The 21580-nt window shown below is 44.6% G+C and overlaps 1 protein-coding gene across 11 annotated transcripts in view; it reads right to left on the bottom strand.

The window, feature by feature from the left end:
* LOC115083911 overlaps positions 1–21580 on the bottom strand; it is a 274261-nt gene that overhangs the window by 183327 nt on the left and 69354 nt on the right. For all 11 annotated transcript variants that reach the window (XM_029588000.1, XM_029587994.1, XM_029588001.1 and 8 more), the window contains exons 11-16: positions 13088–13214; positions 4989–5144; positions 3998–4087; positions 3732–3884; positions 1901–2062; positions 626–799 (exon numbers count right to left, since the gene is read on the bottom strand). In XM_029588000.1, coding sequence (XP_029443860.1) covers positions 626–799; positions 1901–2062; positions 3732–3884; positions 3998–4087; positions 4989–5144; positions 13088–13214 — 862 coding nt within the window. The remainder of the gene's footprint in view (positions 1–625; positions 800–1900; positions 2063–3731; positions 3885–3997; positions 4088–4988; positions 5145–13087; positions 13215–21580) is intronic.

Raw genomic sequence — 21580 nt, forward strand, 5'->3', positions numbered from 1 at the left:
AAGTTGGAGGTCCCAAAGTAAAAAATAATTTTAAATAATAAAAAAAAAAATGTTAAATCGGCCCACGGCTTGAAAACTGGACGCTCAATTTTGCCGGCGTCCGGTTTCCGAACCCGTGGCTGTCAGCGGGTTTGAGAACTGACGCCGGCAAAATTGAGCGTCGGCGGTCAAACTCGCTGACAGTCGCCGCTCCTGTCAAAAAAGAGGCGCTAGAGACGCGCTAGTGTCCCTAGCGCCTCTTTTTACCACGGGCCCTCAAGTTTGGAAAGGTAAATTAAAAAAACAAAACACTACAACATGCTCTACTCCTAACGACCTTCCCCTGCACAGGACTCTGCCCAGGGAACTATTTACTATGACCAAAAATCTAGTGAACCTTCAAAACAGAACTGCAGCCAAGCAGTGGCCTCTGAAGAAGGGAAAACTGCCTCAATGAAGGAGCATCTGGTATAAGAAAAAACAAAACAAAACTGGTGAGCCGTAAACACTGCAGTCTTGTACGACAAAAGTTCCCTGGCTCTGCCCTGTGAGTGATATTTAGAACTCACTTTCCTTATGTGATCTGCTGCACCATGCTCCTGGCCTCTCATGCTTTCTATCCCCTGGGGCTACACGCACAGCTCACCTTTATGTGATCTCTTTCTCCTTGCCTCTGGCCTCCTCCTACTCCTCCATTCCCAGTCCCTGTGGGAGAGGCTGGATGGTGTGCTGGAGGGACTATTCACAGGAGATTCCTTGAGACAGGTTCCTGAGTCAGGGATGTGTGCGCTCACCACAGCGCCTCCTTCCTCAGCTTTAACTATGCACAGAGAAAGGGCATCAGCTCGAGACAATTAAACTGCATGCTCATCCCCTGCATGTGACAAGCCTCCCATCACAGGAACCAGTTTGTACTGCGCATGTCTACAGGTGCTGCGGTGCGGTTCATCATAAAAATTCTGAGCTTATACGTGAACTTCAAGTATAGCGTGACTGGACAGCTGAAGAGTAGCCTCGGAGGAGAGAGCAGAAAAAAAGAAACAAGGGACTGAAGAAATCGTAGGTGGTGCCACGTTTACCTCACACAAATCCACTCCCGCCAGCTCAGTTCTTAGCCAGGGTAAACCATGGCCACAACCATCATGAAAGCAAAGGCGACAGCCTTCAGGGTAGCGCATTCAACAGCAAATCCTGCCGCAGGGCTCCTGGCTGCATTTGCTTCAGGCTCCAGACCGGTTTTGTCCCTCAACTACACTAGGGGAACCTCAAAGGCGACTCATGAAGCCACAGTTTCGCTTAACATGGCAGAGCCTGGCCCGTGGCAATTTTCACCAGAAGGATGACAGTTGTGAACTAATAGGCTCCAAGAAGTCTTACAGCACTGCCAAGCCCATAATCACAGAGAAAACAACTTTGTTTGAATGTCCTCTTCTCCTGTCGAGGGTGCACAGAACTCAGCAGCTGTATTTAATTTACTGCTACGCACCGTCGGGGGCATTTCAATCTCGCCGATTGTTTGAGAGGCTGATGCAGCTCTTTACATTTTTTAAGTTGAATGCATGGAACTCAGAGGAAGGGCTGTTTACTGAGAAGAGGAATAAACCCATAATCGGCAGGCGGAGGAGCAGGAAATGTATCCAGGTAAGTTTGCGCGGATACTCTGTGGCACTTAGACGGATAGAGCTGGCAGTAAATATACTTGAGTAACTTCAGGACAGTGATTTTCCCACCCAGACTAAGTTTAAAGGGTAGCGTTCGATATCGGTACTACTCGGATAACTTATAACCACAGCCTAGGAATGCCCCTCCCCCCTCCCTTTTTATCTAGCTAAATTTATTCAGGTACAATTTCAACTGTGACCTCTAATTACTCCCTAGCAAGCTGGCAGAGGATGGGGGACTTGGAGGCTCCTGGTTTTACCTTCTTTGTGCGGTCTCTTGGCCTGCAAACTCCAGGGTTCCACCTCTCCCTGGGCGGTGCCGCCAGGCGTGTGGGAGGGGCCAGGTGCATGCACGGCAACGTCCTTCACACTGTCCTCCCAGCTCGCTGCCTGCCCGCTCTCCGGCGTTCCCTCCAACTTAACTACACAGAGAGAACGCAGTATCAAATGCGGGCCTGAAACGAAGCCAACTCCCCCCCCCCCCCCCCCTCTCTCTCTGAATCGTGCCACCCCAGAGGGACAGGTGCCAGAAAACTGCTACAAAATTCATAGCTTTTATACAATAACCAAGAAGAATTAAGGACACGGATGTGGGATATTGGTAAGAGATAAATCAGAGTTTTGGGGGGAAAGGCCCATTTCTCCCATGAAGGAACCCCCCTCTCCAAACAAACTCAGACCACACTTCTGGCAGTGCCACCTCCCAGTCCTGCCTGTAAGTACAGCATGGGGGCATCTTCGTGGACCCCTGGCCACGTGAGATGTGGGACCCCAGCTGCAGTGGAGGCCACAGGAGCTGGCAGACTTGCTAAGCACAGGGCTGGCTCTCAGAGTGAAGATTTTTGATCAGAGGTTAAACGGCTGAGGTCCAGTCCTCATTTAACAGGGGAGTCTCCAGGAGATGCGACCATCTTGAGGCCTGCCCTATCTACTCACGGGAGCTAAATTCAGCCACCAAAAGAAAAATGTGTGGTCAGCAAAGAGATGAGTGATACCTGTTCACTGAGATTGGCCCAACAACAGTTGGCGGAGCCAAGAACTAGCTGGGGAACAGGGGCAACCACAAACAGGTGCTCAGAACTGAGTGCTTTTAAACTCGTATGCACGGTGGGGGCCGTTTATCAAGTTAGGGGGTAATTTTGTAACAGCCTGCAAAACTGTAATGGCAAATGCGCGCCTGTGTTACACCAAACCTATGCACGACAGCTCACTTAGAAAATTATCCCACCAAAACTAACCGCACACGCAATTATGCCTGCTCATATGCGCACACGATAATTTTCCAGAATATTCTATGGATATATAATTAAGAGGTTTGCAAAATTAGGTGCAAACCTCTCCCTGAATGCACTCACAGGACACACGCCTGTACATTTACCCACACACCCACTGGTCGCACAATTTTTTAACAAGCCATTTTCCGAGGCAAAGGATGAGTTGACCGGCGGACATGCCCTTTTAAAATTACTTTCTTGAAGGTAACTGCTTTAAAGTGTTCTGTCAGACACTTGATTATGGTATTTTCCAATTAAGTCTGGATCAACGCTTCATTATCATGTGATTTGGAGACGACCCACTCCACCTGCCTGCTGCCATTTGTGAACTTACTAAAGCATTGGGAAATCACTTATTCGTTTTTTGACCTGCGCCTTTAAAGTGACGTGATAACAGGAGGAACCCTTGGACCCTCCTTGTCATCTTCTCTCTTTGCTTACGGTCTCCAACTGAAGTTCCCAATAAAAATTAGCTGTTACTTGGAAGAAGCTATCTCCTGCTGATCTCTGAAAAGGGGGTTTAAGACTTCTAGATGACAGCCCCCAGCACCAAATCTACTTACCCAGGGTTTAGCAACTACAGTACTCAAGAGCCACAAACAGCTCTGCTTTTCCAGGTGAATAAATATGCACATTAAGTGGCTCTAAGGTCACAGATATGCAAACATAACTGCTGTGGATAGGCTGAAAACCCGGCCTCTGGAGGCGGAGAGCCGCCTTCCCCTGTACTAATCAATCAGTGCACCCAGTGCTGCCGAACCTTCCAAGTCGGACTGCACTGCACGCAGCCTGTTGGGACACGCGGCCTGCCACCTACCGTCAGGACCGGGCTTGGAGCTCCTGGCTGTATTGTCCAGGCTCCTAGGGGAGGAGGGGCTGCTGGTCATCGGCGAGCTGCCCAAGAGAAACTCTGGGATCTCCTTCACGAGCTTCACCAAGGCGCTGATGTGTGCGCTGCTCGGCAGCATCCCTGTGGGACAAAGATGGCATGAATCATCGCAAACCACACAGTGACCCCCCTTCTCTCCCCCCACACCTTAAGCTTATCTTCCATTATTGTCTCTGTCCTCCACGAGCCCCTACCGTGATCCACAGCAAACTTCTCGTCGGTCTGCTCAACGCTGCAGCACCCTGCCTTACCCAGCTCTCTCGCTGGCAGCTCCCAGGCTATCCCTGGAACAAGGGTGAGACAGAACATTAAACAACTTCGGCTGGGATCAGCCTAAAAAGAGGACAAGGACATGGTTTAAAGCTTTACCCCTGGGCATGGCGCAGTATTTCAAACTTATATGAGCAGCGAGTGGCAATACACTTCATGTAAAAATGACACTCGACTGGAACCTGGCAGCCGTGTTAGTAAGCTGGGGTCCATGGCAAAAAAGCAACCTGCAGAAGCTGTCATTTATGAATAAAGGTATTTGTACAGTGTCCAAAAAAACACAACATCGGCTAACAAATCACTGCTAGGTACATGAATCGCTGCCCTAAAGAGCTTACACTCTAGTTTGAGCAACCCAAGGCACAGGGAGATCAAGTGACCTGTGCAAGGTCACAGAAAATAACAGAGACAGTGGCTGGACTTGCACGCACCTCTCCTGCTTGCCAATCTGTCAGTACTTCCCCAGGGGGCAACTGCAGAAGGGACCCTTCAAGAAATGTGTAATAAGTGACTTACCGCTAAGCTTTCTGACTCAGGGTATGACTAGCTACAGTGAACACTTTTGAAAAGTCTACAGCGCCCAGAAAATAAAGCAGTCCTTGCACTACTGTGTATAACATTGCTATATATGCCTCCAGCCTTTATTTGCATATTCTTTTTTTTTTTTTAATGAATATGGTTATGTAATCCCTACAGTCATTTCGGAGCCCATAGACACAAATCTCTGCCTGGTTATCTGTGTACCTTAGGGTGGTTGGACTTCTGGCGTGTTGCTGCTTATAGGCAGTGTGTGAGCATGCACGCTATAAAAACTGGTCAGCAGTTATAAGGACACTGAACTGAGGAAGACCACAGAAGCAGACAGTACCAGAGGCCAGCACCCCTCCTGTGACCTCTCAAATGATTTTAACATACCCCCGAAGCCGCTGCCACTGCTGCTGCTGCTGGTGCTGGCGCAGCTGCTTCTGCTCAGCATGTCTCTTTCTTCCCAGGGCCTGAGGCTTTCAGCACAGGGGGTTTCATGCCGCTCCATCAGGGATAAGAAAACATCAGGCGAGGGCACAGGAAAACCTAGTCATGGCAAACAGACACTTTAAAACACTACTAAGGTTTACAGTAGTTCTAAATGTTAAGATGGTGGGGGATGTGTGAAAACTAAGGGATCATTTTGAGGTTCACAGGGTGCCTGGGTGATTTAGTCACCGCTGGTCTAACATCTGCTGCCATTTTGAATGCCACCAAGCCAAAGCACACTACTGACCAACAGTGGTCTGGTTCTACAGGTGGCACATCACAGCATCAGCCATACTGATTGGTTGATGATAGTTTGTCATTTTCAAGGACACCCTTCTAATAGGTGCTTCAAATGCACCTATTAGTGGAGATACTTTTCAATATAGCAAACATTACTTAAAACAAAATGGGGTAGATTTTCAAAGGGTTACACGCGCAAGATACGTGCGTAACCCCCAAAAACCTACCCCTGCGTGCCCCGAGCCTATTTTTCATAGGCTCGGCGGCACGCACAAGTCCCGGGACGCGCGTATGTCTCGGGGCTTTCAAAAATGGGCAGCCCGGGGGCGGGTCAGGGGGGTGTTCCTGAGTCCTCCGGCACAGTGGCCATTCTGGAGGTTTGTGTGCTGGCAGCTGGCCGGCAGGCAAAACTCGCCGAAATAAGGTGTTGGGGGGGATTTAGGTAGGGCTGGGGGGTCACTGGGCGGCGAAAAAAAGTTCCCTCCGAGACCGCTCCAATTTCGGAGCGGCCTTGAAGGGAACGGGGAAAGCCATCGGGGCTCCCCTTGGGCTCGGCGCGCGCAAGGTGCACAAGTACACCCTGGATGTTATAAAATCGGGTGTACATTTGTGCGCGCCAGGTAGCGCGCACAAATGTACCCCACGTGCATAATATTAAAAATCTGTCCCAAAGTGAGAGGCAAAGTAACCACAATAAACCAAGTGAAAAACAATGAAGTGATACACATAAAAAAATACATACATAAATAAAGAAGCAAACAATAAGTACAAGGGCACTCTCAAACCTAAATCAAAGCTATGAGATAGAACTTTAAAGAAAACAGCTGAGCATTTATTAAAATTAAAAACATAGGGGGTAATTTTCTAAAGGGATCGCAGGCGAAAAGGGACTTTTTGTGTGCGATACCTAGATCGGGGCGGAGTCAGGGCGGAGTCCGCACAGAAGGGGAGGAGTCGGGTGGTGTTGGGGCGGACTCTGCAATGACTTCGCTGACGGCGAAAGGTAAGAATCCTTATCACCGCCAGTAGCGCGCCCAATAGCGCCACCTTTCACGTTGGCGCTATTGGGTGCGAAAGCCAGCAGCGATCGCACTATGGTGGTGCGATCGCTGCCGGCTTTCGCAGGCCCGCACCCCACTTCACCACCCCCACCGCCCGGTACCGTGAGAATAGTGAATCCAGGCCATAGTGATTAGTGGCGGGAGCACAACTGGCATTGCTTGTATCATATAATGACATATTGTTTTCAAACCTGGACAATTGATGACAATGCACTCTATTAGATTAGCTTTTCGGTGAATGCATTGACAATCAAATACTGTAATACTGTTTTATTAAACTGTTTCAGGTGGATTTTAATTATTGTCTAATATAGGGCAAACAAGGGTAAGGATACCTTCCAAGGAGGGGTGGGGAGGTGGGGAAAGGATCAATTTATATATTTATAAACACATAAATGAGAGACCGTTACTGCAATGTATCACACAAGTTCTTGTTTATTAGTTGATGCATAATGATGTCTGTATTCTCTTTGACATATTAAACTTGTTTAAAAATCTCAATAAAATATAAATTAAATAAATAAATAAATAAATAAAAACATAAAAATATAGAAACAAATATATAACTAGATACAATCGTGTTTTGGCATATTGCCTGCCTCAAATTGATCCATAAACGGTGCTGATACATTGGAATGCTGCCTATAAAACAAGTCAGGTTAAAAATTATCATATTAATAAGAAAGAAACAAGAAACACCAGACCACCCAAACAAATATACCAAATAAGAGGGGAAACCATACCCTAAAACCAAAAAAGGAGAAGAGAAGAATTATGCTCTTGATGAAATGACACAAAAGTACCTATGGTTCATAAGAAAGAAAAAGGAAAAACCACCCAAATCAATAAACACACAAAAACAAGATATAAAAATTAAACAATAATTAAAAACTAAGATTTCTAAAAATAGAACAGAAAAAATGATGAGTACTAGCCAACCTTACTCGGACAAATGGTGCTAAATTACCATGCCAGGGTGGCATCCCCAGAACCCACCCAAGGGGCACAAATTGGGCCACAAGGGTGAGCAACCTAAAGTACTGGAGGGAGAAAAGGAGGACTAGATATAAAGTATATATAAATAGGTATAAAATAACCAAAAATAAAATACGAATGTGAATAAAAATAATAATAATAAAAGATATAAAAAATAAGGGGTTAAAATTGTTCCCTAAATAAAAACACCAAAATTGTACTCTAAAAACAGACGAAAAAAAACTAATGATAAAAAAAAATAAAACAAATATATACACACACACAACTTATTTACAGTACTTAATGCAAAGCTGGTTCACTATTTCGCTAATCCCAATGTCAAAAATTCCCTCCTAAGCCAGTCCAACCTCCTCAGGTCCCCTCAATAGATACTAAAAATGTGCAGAAATAAAATCATTTAATTATAACAAACACAAAAAAATTATGGGCCGGATTTTCAAAAGGTTTCGCGCGTAACCGGCCTTGCATGCGCCAGGTCTATTTTTAAAAGGCCCGGCAACACGCGTAAAGCCCCGGGACCATGTAAGTCCCTGGGTTTGCAAAAAGGGGCGGGAGGAGGCAGGGCAGGGGCGGGGTCAGGCTCCTGGCACAGCGGCCATATTTGCTGCTGTGCCAGGGATCGTGCGCCAGCAGCGGCCGGTGCGCGCAAATTGCGCCTGCCAAGAGGCAGGCGCAAAAGGTAAAACAACATTTTTGGTGGGGGTTAGAGTAAGGCTGGCGGGGGAAGGTTAGGGGAAGAGGTGGGAAGGTCAGTTTAGGGGGAAGGGAACAGGGGAGGGCAGCGCTGCTCGGTACGCGCAAGGTGCACAATTGTGCACCCCCTAGCGCATGCCGACCCCTGATTTTATAACTTTCGCTCGCAAGTTATAAAATCGCGTGTACATGTGCGTGCGCCAGGTAGCGCGCACACGTATGCCGTGCTCGCATGTTATAAAATCCACCCCGATATATATTGGCTCAGTCCCTATTAATAAGAACAATTTATAAAACAAACTACAAAGTAAAAGCGAGTCTCCTCAACATCTCTCACTACTGTAGTATATTAAAAAAAAAACTTAAAATATTAAACTAAAATCAATAAATCTAAATGGTTTATAACAATATACATCTGAAATTCCAAAAAGACAACTATGGATGTGTGTGAAAAAGCACAACAAAATGCTTAAAAGATATTAAAAATAACAAATGCAAAAATTATATAAGCTAGAAAGGAAACAAAAAACTGTTCATAATGGGGCAGATTTTAATACCTACGCCCGATTTTATAACATGCATGCGCAGCCGCGCGCATGTTATAAAATCCGGGTTCGGCGCACGCAAGGTGCACACTTGTGCACCTTGCGTGCGCCGAGCCCTAGGGGAGCCCCGATGGCTTCCCCTGTTCCCTCCGAGGCCTCGGAGGAACTTTCCTTCCGCCCACCCCACCTTTCCCTCCCTTCCCCTACCTAACCCGCCCCCAGCCCTACCTAAACCCCCCCCCCCAATACCTTTGCTTTGGAAGTTGTGCCTGCCTCTGGGCAGGCATAGGTTGCGCATGCAGGCCAAGTGCCGGCGCGTGATCCCCCGGCCTATAGGCCCTACGGAGGCCTCTGGCCAGTCCCGCCCCTTTTTTCAAGCCCCAGGACATACATGCGTCCCGGGGCTTGCGCACGTCGTCTGGCCTATGCAAAATAGGCTCGGCGCATGTAGGGCTTTTAAAATCTGCCCCAATATATACAAAAAATATATGTATATATAAATATAGAGAACAATTTCTGGAGAACTACTAACAAGAAGAAAGTGCATAAAATACCTGTTTGGCACACACAAGAAGAAAAGCATTTCGTACACACCACTGAACCAAAACTACAAAGTTACACATGCAATCCCAGAATGCACTGTTTTAAAAGTGAATTTTCCCTACAAAACCAACTGGCAAAAATGTAAATCCTATTTGAACTATAAAGTCTGAATTTGGAGGGAAGGTCTATAGAGAAGCTTGCTCAACATATTAAACCCACAGGACCTGAAATGAAGGATATAATCAACCACAATAAAATTAAAACATTTGAAAAGTAAACAGCATGCTTCTTTGCGCATTAAGAGGTAGATTTTAAAAGGAGCATGCACGTGGTTCCCGGCGTGCACACATAACCCTATCCTTCCTCCCTCCCTCTTCCCCGACCCCTAAACTAAATCTAACCTTCCTCATTTTTTTTTTAATTTTTATACTTACTACTGCTCAGAAGCAGAAGTAAACACCGCACACCGGCCGGCTTCCAGTGTGCGCTTCCCCGGGACAGCGGATAATGGCACTGTCCCGGCCCACCCCACCCCCAGACCACGGCTCCTGACCCGCCCCTTTTGCGGGGACTGGCACTTCTGTGTGTAATGGGGGTTAAATGCGTAACCCCTGGTTTTTTTCACGCACAGCCCTTTTAAAATCGGGCCTTTAATTAATAAGAAAAAAATGTATCTCTTGCATTTGGGGCCCTCTGGAGGTTTGAATCAGTGGCAGTATGCATTTGGTTTAACCTATTGAGCCACACTACTTGTTAGGGCACCAGAGCAATTTTCTCTATAGATGTTCCCTCCAAATTTAGGGCCTCATTTACCAAGCATTTATCCTATAGACAAAGAATGGGAGAAAAGCCTTAGTAAATCGGGCCCTTAGACTTTAAAGTTCAATTAGGGTTTAAATTTTTGCCAGTTTTGGAGGGAAACTTCATTTTTAAAACAGTGCATTCTGGGATTGCATGTGTAACTTTGTAGTTGCGGTGCTGCATTAAATGCTTTTCTTCTTTTGTGTGCCAAGCAGGTATTTAATGCACTTCCTTCTTGTTAGTGGTTCTCCCGACTTTTTTCTTTATATTTATACATATATGTTTTGTTTTTATATATTATGAACATATTTGTGTCTCCTTGCTAGCTTAAATATTGTTTGCGTTTGGGATTTGTAATTTATCTTTTAAGTATTTTGTTATGTATTTTCACACATATCTAAAGTTGCTTTTTGGTATTTCAGGTGTATATTGTTTTAGAACCCCACTGATTTACTGGTTTTGGTTTTATATTTAAAGATTTTTTTTAATATACTACAATAGCAAGAGATGTTGAGGAGACTCACTTGCACTTTGTAGTTTGTTTTATAATTGTTCTTATTAATAGGGACTGACTGAGCCAATATATATAATTTTTGTGTTTATTATAGTTAAACTATTTTATTTCCGCACATTTTTAGTATCTATTAAGGGGACCTGAGGAGGTTGGACTGGTTTAGGAGGAAATTTTTTACATTGGGATTAGCGAAATAGTGAAGCAGCTTTGCAGTAAGTACATAAGTTGGATATATATATACATACACACACACACATTTTTTTAGTTTTATTTTTTATCATTAGATTTTCCTCTGTGTTTAAGAGTACAATTTTTTTGTTTTTATTTAGGCAACAATTTTAACCCCTTATCTTTGTTCTTATCTTTTTGTATGATAATTATTTTTATTTGCATTTGTATTTTATTTTTTGTTATTTTATACCTATTTATATGTACTTTATATCTAGTCCTCCTTTTCTCCCTCCAGTACTTTACGTTGACCACCCTTGTGGCACAATTTGTGCCCCTTGGGTGGGTTCTGGAGATACCACCCTGTCATGGTAATTTGGTTCCATTTGTCCAAGTAAGGTTGGCTAGTACTCATCATTTTTTTTGTTTCATTTTTATAAATGTTAGTTTTTAATTATTTTTTAATTTTTATATCTTGTTTTTGTGTGTTTATTGATTTGGATGTTTTTCCCTTTTCTTTTTATGAACAATAAGTACTTTTGTGTTATTTGATCAAGAACATAATTCTCCTCCTATTTTTTTGGTGTAGGGTATTGTTTTCCCTCTTATCCTGTTATATTTGATTGTTTGGAAGTACCCCTCTTTTGTTTGGGTGGTCTGGTGTTTCATGTTTCTTCCTTATTAACATGATCATTTGTATCCTGACTTGTTTTATAGGCACCATTACAATGCATCAGCACCATTTATGGATCAATATTATATTAACCCCTGAGGCTGGCAATACACTGAAACACAATTATGTCGGGTTGTATATTAGTTATATCTATGTTTTATGTTTTTTAATTTTAATAAATGCTCAGTTATTTTCTTTAAAGATTTTTTCTCATAGCTTTGATTTTGGTTTGAGTGTCCTTGTACTTATTGTTTGCTTATTTATATATTTACACATTACCTAAATGCATTCATTTTTACCCCTTTTCTCACACATCCCATCCCAAACTTCCCCAGAATGGTTTTTCAGGAGATTTGGGGCTCCCCTTACATAACAAAGGCTGAACACTAAATAAGAGTTGCCAACTGGCTAATACATCACCTGGCTGGTTTTAATTAAGGGAAGCTGGCAGAACCTTTAAACTGTCAATATAAGTGCCAGGAATGCACTGACTGTTTACCTCTCTAACAGCAGATAATAACTTCTAGTTTCCTTCACATGCTTCCACTTTCTCCCAAGCACCATCTCCCATGATTCCATGCTCTCCCTCCTTGTCTTCAATTCCTCCCCTAACTCTCGACTCTATGCCTCACTTTTCCAAGCCCCTGCCAACTCATCTCTCCTGAAGCAGCTCAGGGTAAGCTGCTCGGGCTGATCTTGGGATCTGTGGGAAATGGCAACTAGTGATCAAGAGGACCGAGCCAGTTCACACTCATTAGCTCTGCAGTGGTTCTGCTCCTTCTTGGCTTTCATGTGAGAGGTGAGGCCTGTAAGCAAGCTACCACAAGGCCCAGGTGTAGCCCCAACAACTTTCCCTAGGCCTTTTCAGGAACAATGAGCTGGAAGGAGAATGAGTGAAGGTCCATTGGGAAATGAAGGTGGAGATGAGTTGACAACTCTAAAGTGAACTCTTCACTGCTGCAGCAGATCACTGTCCTCCCTTGCTCCTTAAGGTCCAAATGCAACACTTTTACAAACCTCACTGGATAGCAGGTCAAAATGGGCCTCCTTATGCAGCTGGGTGCAGGGCAACCAGAAAATCATGGCAACATGAATAGAAAACTCCTTACATTCTCTCTCTAGATATCCTTCTGACTTCCTCCCTCGTATAGTTGTCAAGTTTTATTTTAACTCCAAGATTATTGAAACTGTAATCACCACATCCCAGACCAGGCACAAACTGTTGCATATTGATGACACCATTGCCTGGTTGTATGAAACAAAGGGGCAAATCTTTAAAGGTACGCGTGGGCACAGATTTGTTCGCGCAAACCGGCGCAAACAAATGTACGCTCGATTTTATAATGCCTCTGGGCAGGCGTAACTTGCGCGCGCCGGCTCTCCATCCCCCGGCCCGGTGGCTGTTCCAGAGGCCTCGGTCCCTCCCCCGGTACGCCCCTGGGCCGGCGCCCTGCCCACAGCCCCGCCCCGGAACGCCCATTTTTCAAGCCCCGGGACTTACGCGTGTCCCGGGGCGCGCAGGGAGCGGCAGGGGTAGGTTTTCGGGGGTTGCATGCGTATCTTACGCGCGCAACCCTTTGAAAATCTACCCCAAAGGGTACTGCCAATAGCTATGTGCCAGCGTGTGCCACTGAGATAGTATAATAATCCAGCTGTTACAGGAGAAAAGGTAGAAGAAAGATGTTTATACTGCATATAGGTTCTCTACAAGCTTTAGCTGGGTTATACCCAACTTGTCTCTACAATGAACAGGCCATATACTATACCTAGTGAGACCAAAGTATCATAGTTTTCCCTCATTACATCCTGGTAGACCTCCTTCTGCCAGACTTCTAAGATATCCCATTCTTCCCTGGAGAAGTAGACTGCGATGTCATCAAAGGTTACTGGCTCCTGGAAGACATACCAGGACAGACTGAATAATTCTTCTCCATCACATCGGTAGTAGGCTGCATTCAGCCAATCAAACTGGGGGAAAGGATGACATGCCCACTCTTCCTCCACCCCCTTAATCCCGTAGGGCACTGGTGAAAGCAGTGGGACAGCAGTAAGACTTTTTCATTGTGGATAACAAGTGAACGTTTCCTCATGGAACTTTTCTAAACTGAAAAAAATAAATCATTTATAAACGCCTACAAACATAAAAACTAGAAACAGAATCTCACAGTAGTAGATATGAATCACAAGGCCCATCTAGACTGCCCAGTGTTTTCCCGGTACAGTGTCTTAGAACCCCCAATGGTCTCCGTGGATCTACTGATCTCTGTTCTTCCTTTGATGTCTTTGCAATGCTTTCTTGAACTCTGTTACTGTTTTTGCTTCCACTCCCTCTCCTAGAAGGCCATGCCATACATTTGCCACCCTTCCTGCTAGGAAGTATTTTCTGATGCTATTCCTGAAACTTTATATTGTGGCCTCTTGTTCTAGAACTTTCCCTCCAACTGCAGAAAAGTTTGCTTTATTTGCATTACGAATACCTTTGATGTACTTGAATCTCTCTATCGTATCACCTCCTCCTGTCTATGGTGTATATACTGTGATCCTTAAGTCTCATGTCATAGAGCAATTGGTGCATTTCCTGCACCATTTTAGTGGTTCTTCTCTGGACTACCTTTACTTTGTCTACATCTTTTCAAAGAAGCAGCCTCCAGAATTAGATATTATACTCTAGGAGAGGTCTTTGCATCAACCTGTTCAGGGGCAATATCATCTACTTTTTAGTGTATTTTGACCTGATTTTTAATTTAACAACTGAAAGAGTTAAATCAGCCCCCTGGTTTAACCACACGCTTAAGGCTAAGAAATGTGAATTGAGAAGATTTGAGAGGAAGTGGTGAAAAGATTGTACCCAGGCAAATAAATTACTTTACAACTCTAAACTTGCATCCTACCAAGCCTCAATTAATATTGAGAAGAAAATCCTATATGTATATGAAACTGTCATCTGAACTCAATAATCCAAGAGAACTATGCTCGTCTGTAAAGAAAATCATCAACCCCTCAACTTCTCCCAGCAGCTGCTCTCCCTGGAATGAATACTGCAGAAACATCTGCCTCATACTTTAATAATAAAATGACAACTACAAACAATATCTTTAACATCTCTTCCACAGCTGTTGAGGATGAAGCGGCCACTATCGAGCAAGTTTGGGAACATTTCAAACATGTGCCAATTTCTGATACTACTGAGAAGATCAATGATACGAAACCCTTGTTCAATCCCCTTAACTCTTGTCACACTGCTTTGCTTAAACTGATCAAAAAAAGATATTGCCCCTTTTCTTATTAATCTCATCAATTCATCCCTACAACAAGGCATTCTGCCTGATTTCCTAAAACAAGCCTCAGTCCAGCCTATAATCAAAAAACCTACTGCCATTCCCACTAATATTTCTAACAATCAGCCAATCTCCTCACTACCATTCGTTTCAAAAATTAGAGAGGCAGCAGTCCTCCCTGAACTCTGCAAATTCCTTGACTCTAACAATATCCTTAAGCCCGAATTTTAAAACCTATGGGCCGGATTTTATAAATTAGCGCGATTGCGTACTTTTGTTCACGCACCAGGCACGAACAAGAGTACGCGGGATTTTAATAGATACGCGCGTAGTCGCGTGTATCCATTAAAATCCAGGGTTGGCGCACACAAGGCTGCCCAAAATCGGCAGCCTGCGCGCGCCGAGCCACGCAGCCTACCTCTGTTCTCTCCGAGGCCGCTCCGAAATCGGAGCGGCCTCAGAGGGAAAATCTACCCGTATGCGCGCATAAAATCCACGGTTTATGTACGTGGTCGGGCCCTGTGCGCGCCACGTGCATTTTCAAAAGGGCCCAGCCACGTGCGGAACCCCCTCCCCCAATATGCGCAGAAGTGCCAGGTCAAAGAAAAGAGCCAGCCCGAGGGCGGGGTCTGGGGTGGGCCTGGACAGCACGTGCCGGCTGCTGGCCGGCACGTGGAGTTTACTTCTGCTCCAAAGTAGCAGTAAGGTAAAAAATTTAAAAAATGGGGATAAGGCTAGTTTAGGGGGGTCATGGAGGAGAGGTAAATAGGGAGGAAGGTTAGGTAGGGGGGTAAGGAAGCTCCCTTCTGGTGCACTCCTTAACTGGAGCAGACCGGGAGGGAACTAGGGAAGGCACTGTTACGTCACCGCAAGTTGGTTTATAAAATTCTCTCCCCCTGCACACGCAAGTTCCGACCCACCCACACATGTGGCACCGATTATAAAATCAGGCATGCATGTGTGCAGATATTGTATTTATAACATGCGCATCATCTTTTAAAATCCACCCCTTAGTCAATACCAATTTGGGTTTAGCAAACATCATAGTACTGAATTACTGCTACTTTCTAGCTTCGACACAGTGAGACAGGGTTTCGACTAAGGCTCAGCTTTCCTTCTGAGTCTTCTTGACATCTCCTCAGCATTTGACAGTGGACCACTCTATTTTACTAACCAGGCTGCGCTCCTTTGGTCTAAGTGGTTTCGCCCTATCCTGATTCTCCTCCTACCTCACTAATAGGACTCAAAAATTCCACATTGAATCTACTATTTCCTCTTCCACAACCCATACATCTGGCATTCCCCAGGGATCTGCCCTCTCTGCGGCTCTGTTTAATGTCTACCTAACAACCTTATGACATACTCTTTCTAACCTTGGAGTTCATCACAAGCTCTATGCTGATGATATCCAATTCTTCTTTTCGCTGAAGGAAACATGGGCCCTAACAATCATTTCTCTCCCACTGCCTGAAAGCCATTTAAAAATGGCTACATTGCAACAAATTGGCACTAAATGTCTCTAAGACAGAAATCATGATCTTATCACAATACCAAGTCTAAAGCACTCCCAACTACTTCTCATTTGATTCTCGCTGCATTACAATCTCTCAAACTGTTTATAATCTAGGAGTTACTATTGACCCCTCTCTTTCTTTATGTGATCACATAAAGACTGTTACCAATTCATCTTTTTACAAACTGCTCCTACTCCGCCACCTGAAACCTCTTCTGGAGCACTCTGAATTCTAATCTGTACTGCAGTTTCTACTTTTCTCTGGTATAGATTACTGCAACTCTCTCTTAATATGTCTCCCAAGATATGCTACCCATCCCCCACAGATTATACATAACTCAGCAGTAAGACTTCTAACTGGCACGCCCATATATGAACGTATAATGCCAGTCCTTGAAAGATTACACTGGCTCCCAATCTCATACTGCATACAATACAAGCTTGCTATGATTATTCACTCATCTGTATACAACATACGCCCCCCCTGGATTCCTTCAATATTGAAAATCCACACCACTTCACAGTACCTTAGGTAGGCAAACTTAATGCTACTCAATGTTTCATCTTGATGAAACCAGAGAGCAGGCCTTCTTCTCGGGAGGTCCTCTCCTGTTGAATGGACTACCAAAGGAAGTGAGGTGCCTTCATCAAGGACCTTGAGGAAATAATCAAGTCTCTAGGGAGAATAAGGTCCATAATTTGCCTTCTTCTCATAATTTCTCGTCTTCTCATTCCCACTTCAAAGTAAATCAAAGATTCCAGGTTTGGCTCCGAGGAAGTCTCCGGTTGCCAACAGTCCTGGTCTCAGTCCTTTCAAGGTTGTCATCCCGGCAGAGATGGCCCTTACCAGACAGTGTATAATAAAAATACAACAGGAAGTAGCGCCAAGTCTTCCCAATGAGGCAAGGCTGGTCCACTCTTCGGTCCCACAGATAGGAGGCCGCCTATCTCTATTTTATGAGGATTGGACCAGGATCATGTTGCACCAGTGGGTCCTAAATGTGATAAGACACGGTTATGCTTTAGAGTTTGCTCATCCTCTAAGAGACCGATTTCTGGTGTCCCCGTGTTCATACCGGGAAGAGGTACTCGCAATAAGGGCGACCATCCGACGTCTACGTCAGTTGGGAGCCATTGTCCCCATCCCCCTAGACAAACTAAGAACAGATCGCTACTCTATCTATTTCATCGTTCCCAAGAAGGAGGGCATGTTCTGCCCAATCCTAGATTTGAAAAGGGTAAAATGGCTCTAAAGGCTCCTCGGTTCCGGATGGAAACCCTACGTTCCGTGACTGCGTCAGTACACAAAGGGGAGTATCTAGCCTCTTTGGATTATCGAGACTTACCTGCACATCGGCATCAGATCAGATCACCAGAAATATCCAAGATTCATGATTCTGGGGTAACACTTTCAGTTCTGTGCTCTCCCCTTCGGCTTGGCTACAGCGCCCAGGACTTTCACCAAGGTGATGGTCGTAGTCGCTGCGGCTCTCCAAAGGGAGGGTGCTCTGGATCATCCCTATCTGGACGATTGGTTGATTCGGGCAAAGTCGGAATCCCTTTGCCAGATGGCAGTGGATTTGGTGCTCGGGCATCTCCAATCACTTGGATTGATTGTCAATCTGGCCAAGAGTAGTTTGGTTCCTTCCCAGAGTCTGGAATTCCTGGGTGTGCTTTTCAACACGAAGGCGGGGAAAGTGTTCCTTACCAAGGAGTGGATTGCCAAGCTTCAGGCTCAAGTTCGAGGAATGTTGGACAGATGAGTTCCCAAGGTCTGGGATTACTTACAAGTGCTCGGATCTATAGCTTCTACCTTGGAGTTGGTTCCATGGCCTTTGCTCATATGAGGCCATTGCAATCAACATTACTATCTTGCTGGGACCAGTTATTGGAGCATTATCAGCTACCTCTCCCTCTCCCAGAGTCTGTGCGTTCCAGTCTCTCATGATGGCTCCGACGGGACAAGTTAAGCCAGGGAGTGGATCTCGATATCCCAGTCTAGACAATCGTTACCACCGATGCTAGTCTCTTCGGCTGGGACGTGGTATGCCAGCATCAGTCGGTGCAAGGTTGCTGGTCTCCAAAGGAAGCTTCCTGGTTTATTCATCGTCTAGCGTTTGGCCCTGCTGGCATTTCTCCCCTTGGTGAGGGTCTTGTCGGACAATGAGACAAACATGGCTTATATCACTCGCCGGGGGGGGGGGGGGTTACCAAGAATCATTCAGTGGTACAGGAGTCCCGGCTTTTGGTACATTGGGCAGAATAGCATCTAGAGCACTTGGCAGACTCGCGCATAGAGGGCTTGGACAATGTGTACGCGGATTTTCTAAGTTGCCAAGAGTGGGACCCTAGGGAGTGGGAACTGTCTGAGGAGGTAATGTCCCTTGTTCGTTGTCGGTGGAGGACCCCGTGCTTAGACTTGATGGTGACCTTCCAATTACTATTTATGTGCTGATTTTAACCGATTGAAAATTTAAACAGTGAATATGGTATTTGCAAAAGTTTGGACACCCTTCCAGTTGACTCATCATTACTTTTTTTAAAAGTTGTTAATAAAGCCCAAACACTTGATTGATTCGTTAGGCCTTCAATTAGTCAGGTGAAGGCAATTCCACTGCTGAACAAATACTCTGATCCTTCTAACCTCTGAGGTTGTGATTGTTGTTCTGTCAACTTTCAACAACCATTGATTCCTCTAAACAGCTGTCTGAGCACTTGAAAGTGAAGCTAATTCATGCTTACAAAGCAAGGGACCACTATAAAAAAAAATTTCTAAATGCTTCAAGCTAGCAATTTCAACTGTCAGAGGCAATGCAAAAGGAGATAAAGATAAAGCCAGAACAGATAAAGATATCCCACAGAGTGAGAAAAGCTCCCAAACAAGGAAAAAACAAAACAGTAAAGAGTGAGCTAGGTAGAAAAAGCTGCAGAGAGAAACTCATACAAAGGATTTTTTTGTGAATTGCAGACATAATTTGTTAAACAGTAGCCCAAGTAGAAAAAGATTTTCTGTGAGCAAACTGAAAGTGAAAGTAACTCAAAAATCTCTGAACATGCTATAAATCATTTTGAAATTATGAATTCTAGCAATTATGCAACCTGTAGATTTCAGATGATGATTCTGTTAAAAACTAAGGGATTTGGAGAGCCATAAAATCTGATCCACTGATGTAACAACTACACAGGAAATAAAATATGCCTGTTAGAAAAACTATCAGGATGCCATGAACATAATTGTCCAGACAAACATTTCACAAATGAAATTACCCAGATTATGACAGGCCTCTTACAATGTACCAAACAGGCAGAGGACTTCTCCTTGAACAAAAAAGAAACATAAATATGAGATAAATACTATTAAGTGGGAGAAAGAAGAGTCTGCTACTACATACATATAGCATGTGGAATCATTAGGTAAACACCACCAAACTCCAGGAAATCCAATTGAGGAGGAAGATGTGGTGGATACATGGAACAATCAACTAGTTGAGGTGGTGGAGACAAAAGCAATATCTGCATTCAAGAAAGCATGGGATAAATACAGAGGATCTCTAAGGAAGTGAGGCTAAATTAATTGGACCGATGGGCAGACTGGATGAGCCATATAGTTTTAAGCTGCCATCATGTTTCTGAGTTGCATCACTAGCAATTCAAGGATTCCCTCAAGCATACAATGGTGCAGCCAGAGGTTTTGGTGGGTGCAATATGCCTGAGCTGACCAGAAAATGTATGTCATACATTTGGATCAACAATGGACCAATGTATGTCATACATGTGGATCAACATGTATGTCATACATGTGGATCAACAATGGACCAATCTAAAAGGAGCAATTACTAAGGCAACTAATCTATATGTTAGAAAAGTAAAGAAAAGCAAAAGAAAAATGAAACCTATCTGGTTCTCAAAGGAGGTGGCTGACAAAATAAAGGCTAAAAGAACAGTGTTCAAGAAATATAAAAGATCCCAAAGGGAGGAGCACAAAGAAGAATATCTGGTAGAACTGAGGGAGACGAAGAAATTAATCAAGACGGCAAAAAGTCAAGCGGAAGAGAGGATTGCCAAGGAGATAAAGAGAGATGACAAAACATTTTTCAGATACATCAGTGAAAAGAGAAAAGTTCAAAGTGGTATAGCGAAATTGAAAGATGGAAAGGATCAATGTGTGGAGAGAGTCGAAGAAATGGCAGAAATATTAAACGAATACTTCAGTTCTGTGTTCACTAAAGAGGACCCTGGAGAAGGACCGTCGCTAGTTAACAAGAAACTGGAGGGGAGTGGAGTAGATGTAACTCCATTTACAGTAGAAAATGTATGGGAAGAGCTGGAAAAACTGCAAGTGGACAAAGCCATGGGGCCTGATGAAGTTCATCCCAGGATACTGAGGGAGCTCAGAGATGTGCTGGCGGGTCCGCTGTGTGACCTGTTCAATAGATCCCTAGAAACGGGAGTGGTGCAGAGTGATTGGAGAAGAGCATTGGTGGTCCCGCTTCACAAGAGTGGGAACAGAGAAGAGGCTGGTAACTACAGACCGGTTAGCCTCACTTTGGTGGTGGGAAAAGTAATGGAGTCAATGTTGAAAGAGAGAATAGTGAACCATCTACAGTCGGGAGAATTGATGGACTAGAGGCAGCATGGATTCATCAGGGGAAGATCCTGTCAGACAAATCTGATAGACTTTTTTGACTGGGTAACCAAGGAACTGGATCAAGGAAGAGCACTTGATGTCATCTACTTGGATTTCAGCAAAGCTTTTGATATGGTCCCGCACAGGAGTCTGGTGAATAAAATGAGAAGCTTAGGAATGAGTGCCGAGGTGGTGGCCTGGATTGCAAACTGGTTGACGGACAGAAGACAATGTGTGATGGTAAATGGAACTCTCTCTGAAGAGAGAGCGGTTTTAAGCGGTGTACCGCAAGGATCCGTGTTGGGACCGGTCCTGTTCAATATCTTTGTGAGCGACATTATGGACGGGATAGAAGGTAAGGTTTGTCTTTTTGCGGATAACACTAAGATCTGCAACAGAGTGGACACGCCGGAAGGAGTGGAGAGAATGAGACGGGATTTAAGGAAGCTGGAAGAGTGGTCGACGATATGGCAACTGAGATTCAATGCCAAGATGTGCAGTATCATGCATATGGGGAGTGGAAATCCGAATGAACTGTATTCGATGGGGGGAGAAAGGCTGATGTGCACGGAGCAGGAGAGAGACCTTGGGGTGATAGTGTCTAATGATCTGAAGTCGGCGAAACAATGTGACAAGGCAATAGCTAAAGCCAGAAGAATGCTGGGCTGCATATAGAGAGAGGGATATCGAGTAGGAAAAGGGAAGTGATTATCCCCTTGTACAGGTCCTTGGTGAGGCCTCACCTGGAGTACTGTGTTCAGTTCTGGAGACCGTATCTCCAAAGAGACAGAGACAAGATGGAGGCGGTCCAGAGAAGGGCGACCAAAAGGGTGAATGGTCT

Source organism: Rhinatrema bivittatum, chromosome 2 (assembly GCF_901001135.1).
Source record: "Rhinatrema bivittatum chromosome 2, aRhiBiv1.1, whole genome shotgun sequence".
Classification (NCBI taxonomy): Eukaryota; Metazoa; Chordata; class Amphibia; order Gymnophiona; family Rhinatrematidae; genus Rhinatrema; species Rhinatrema bivittatum.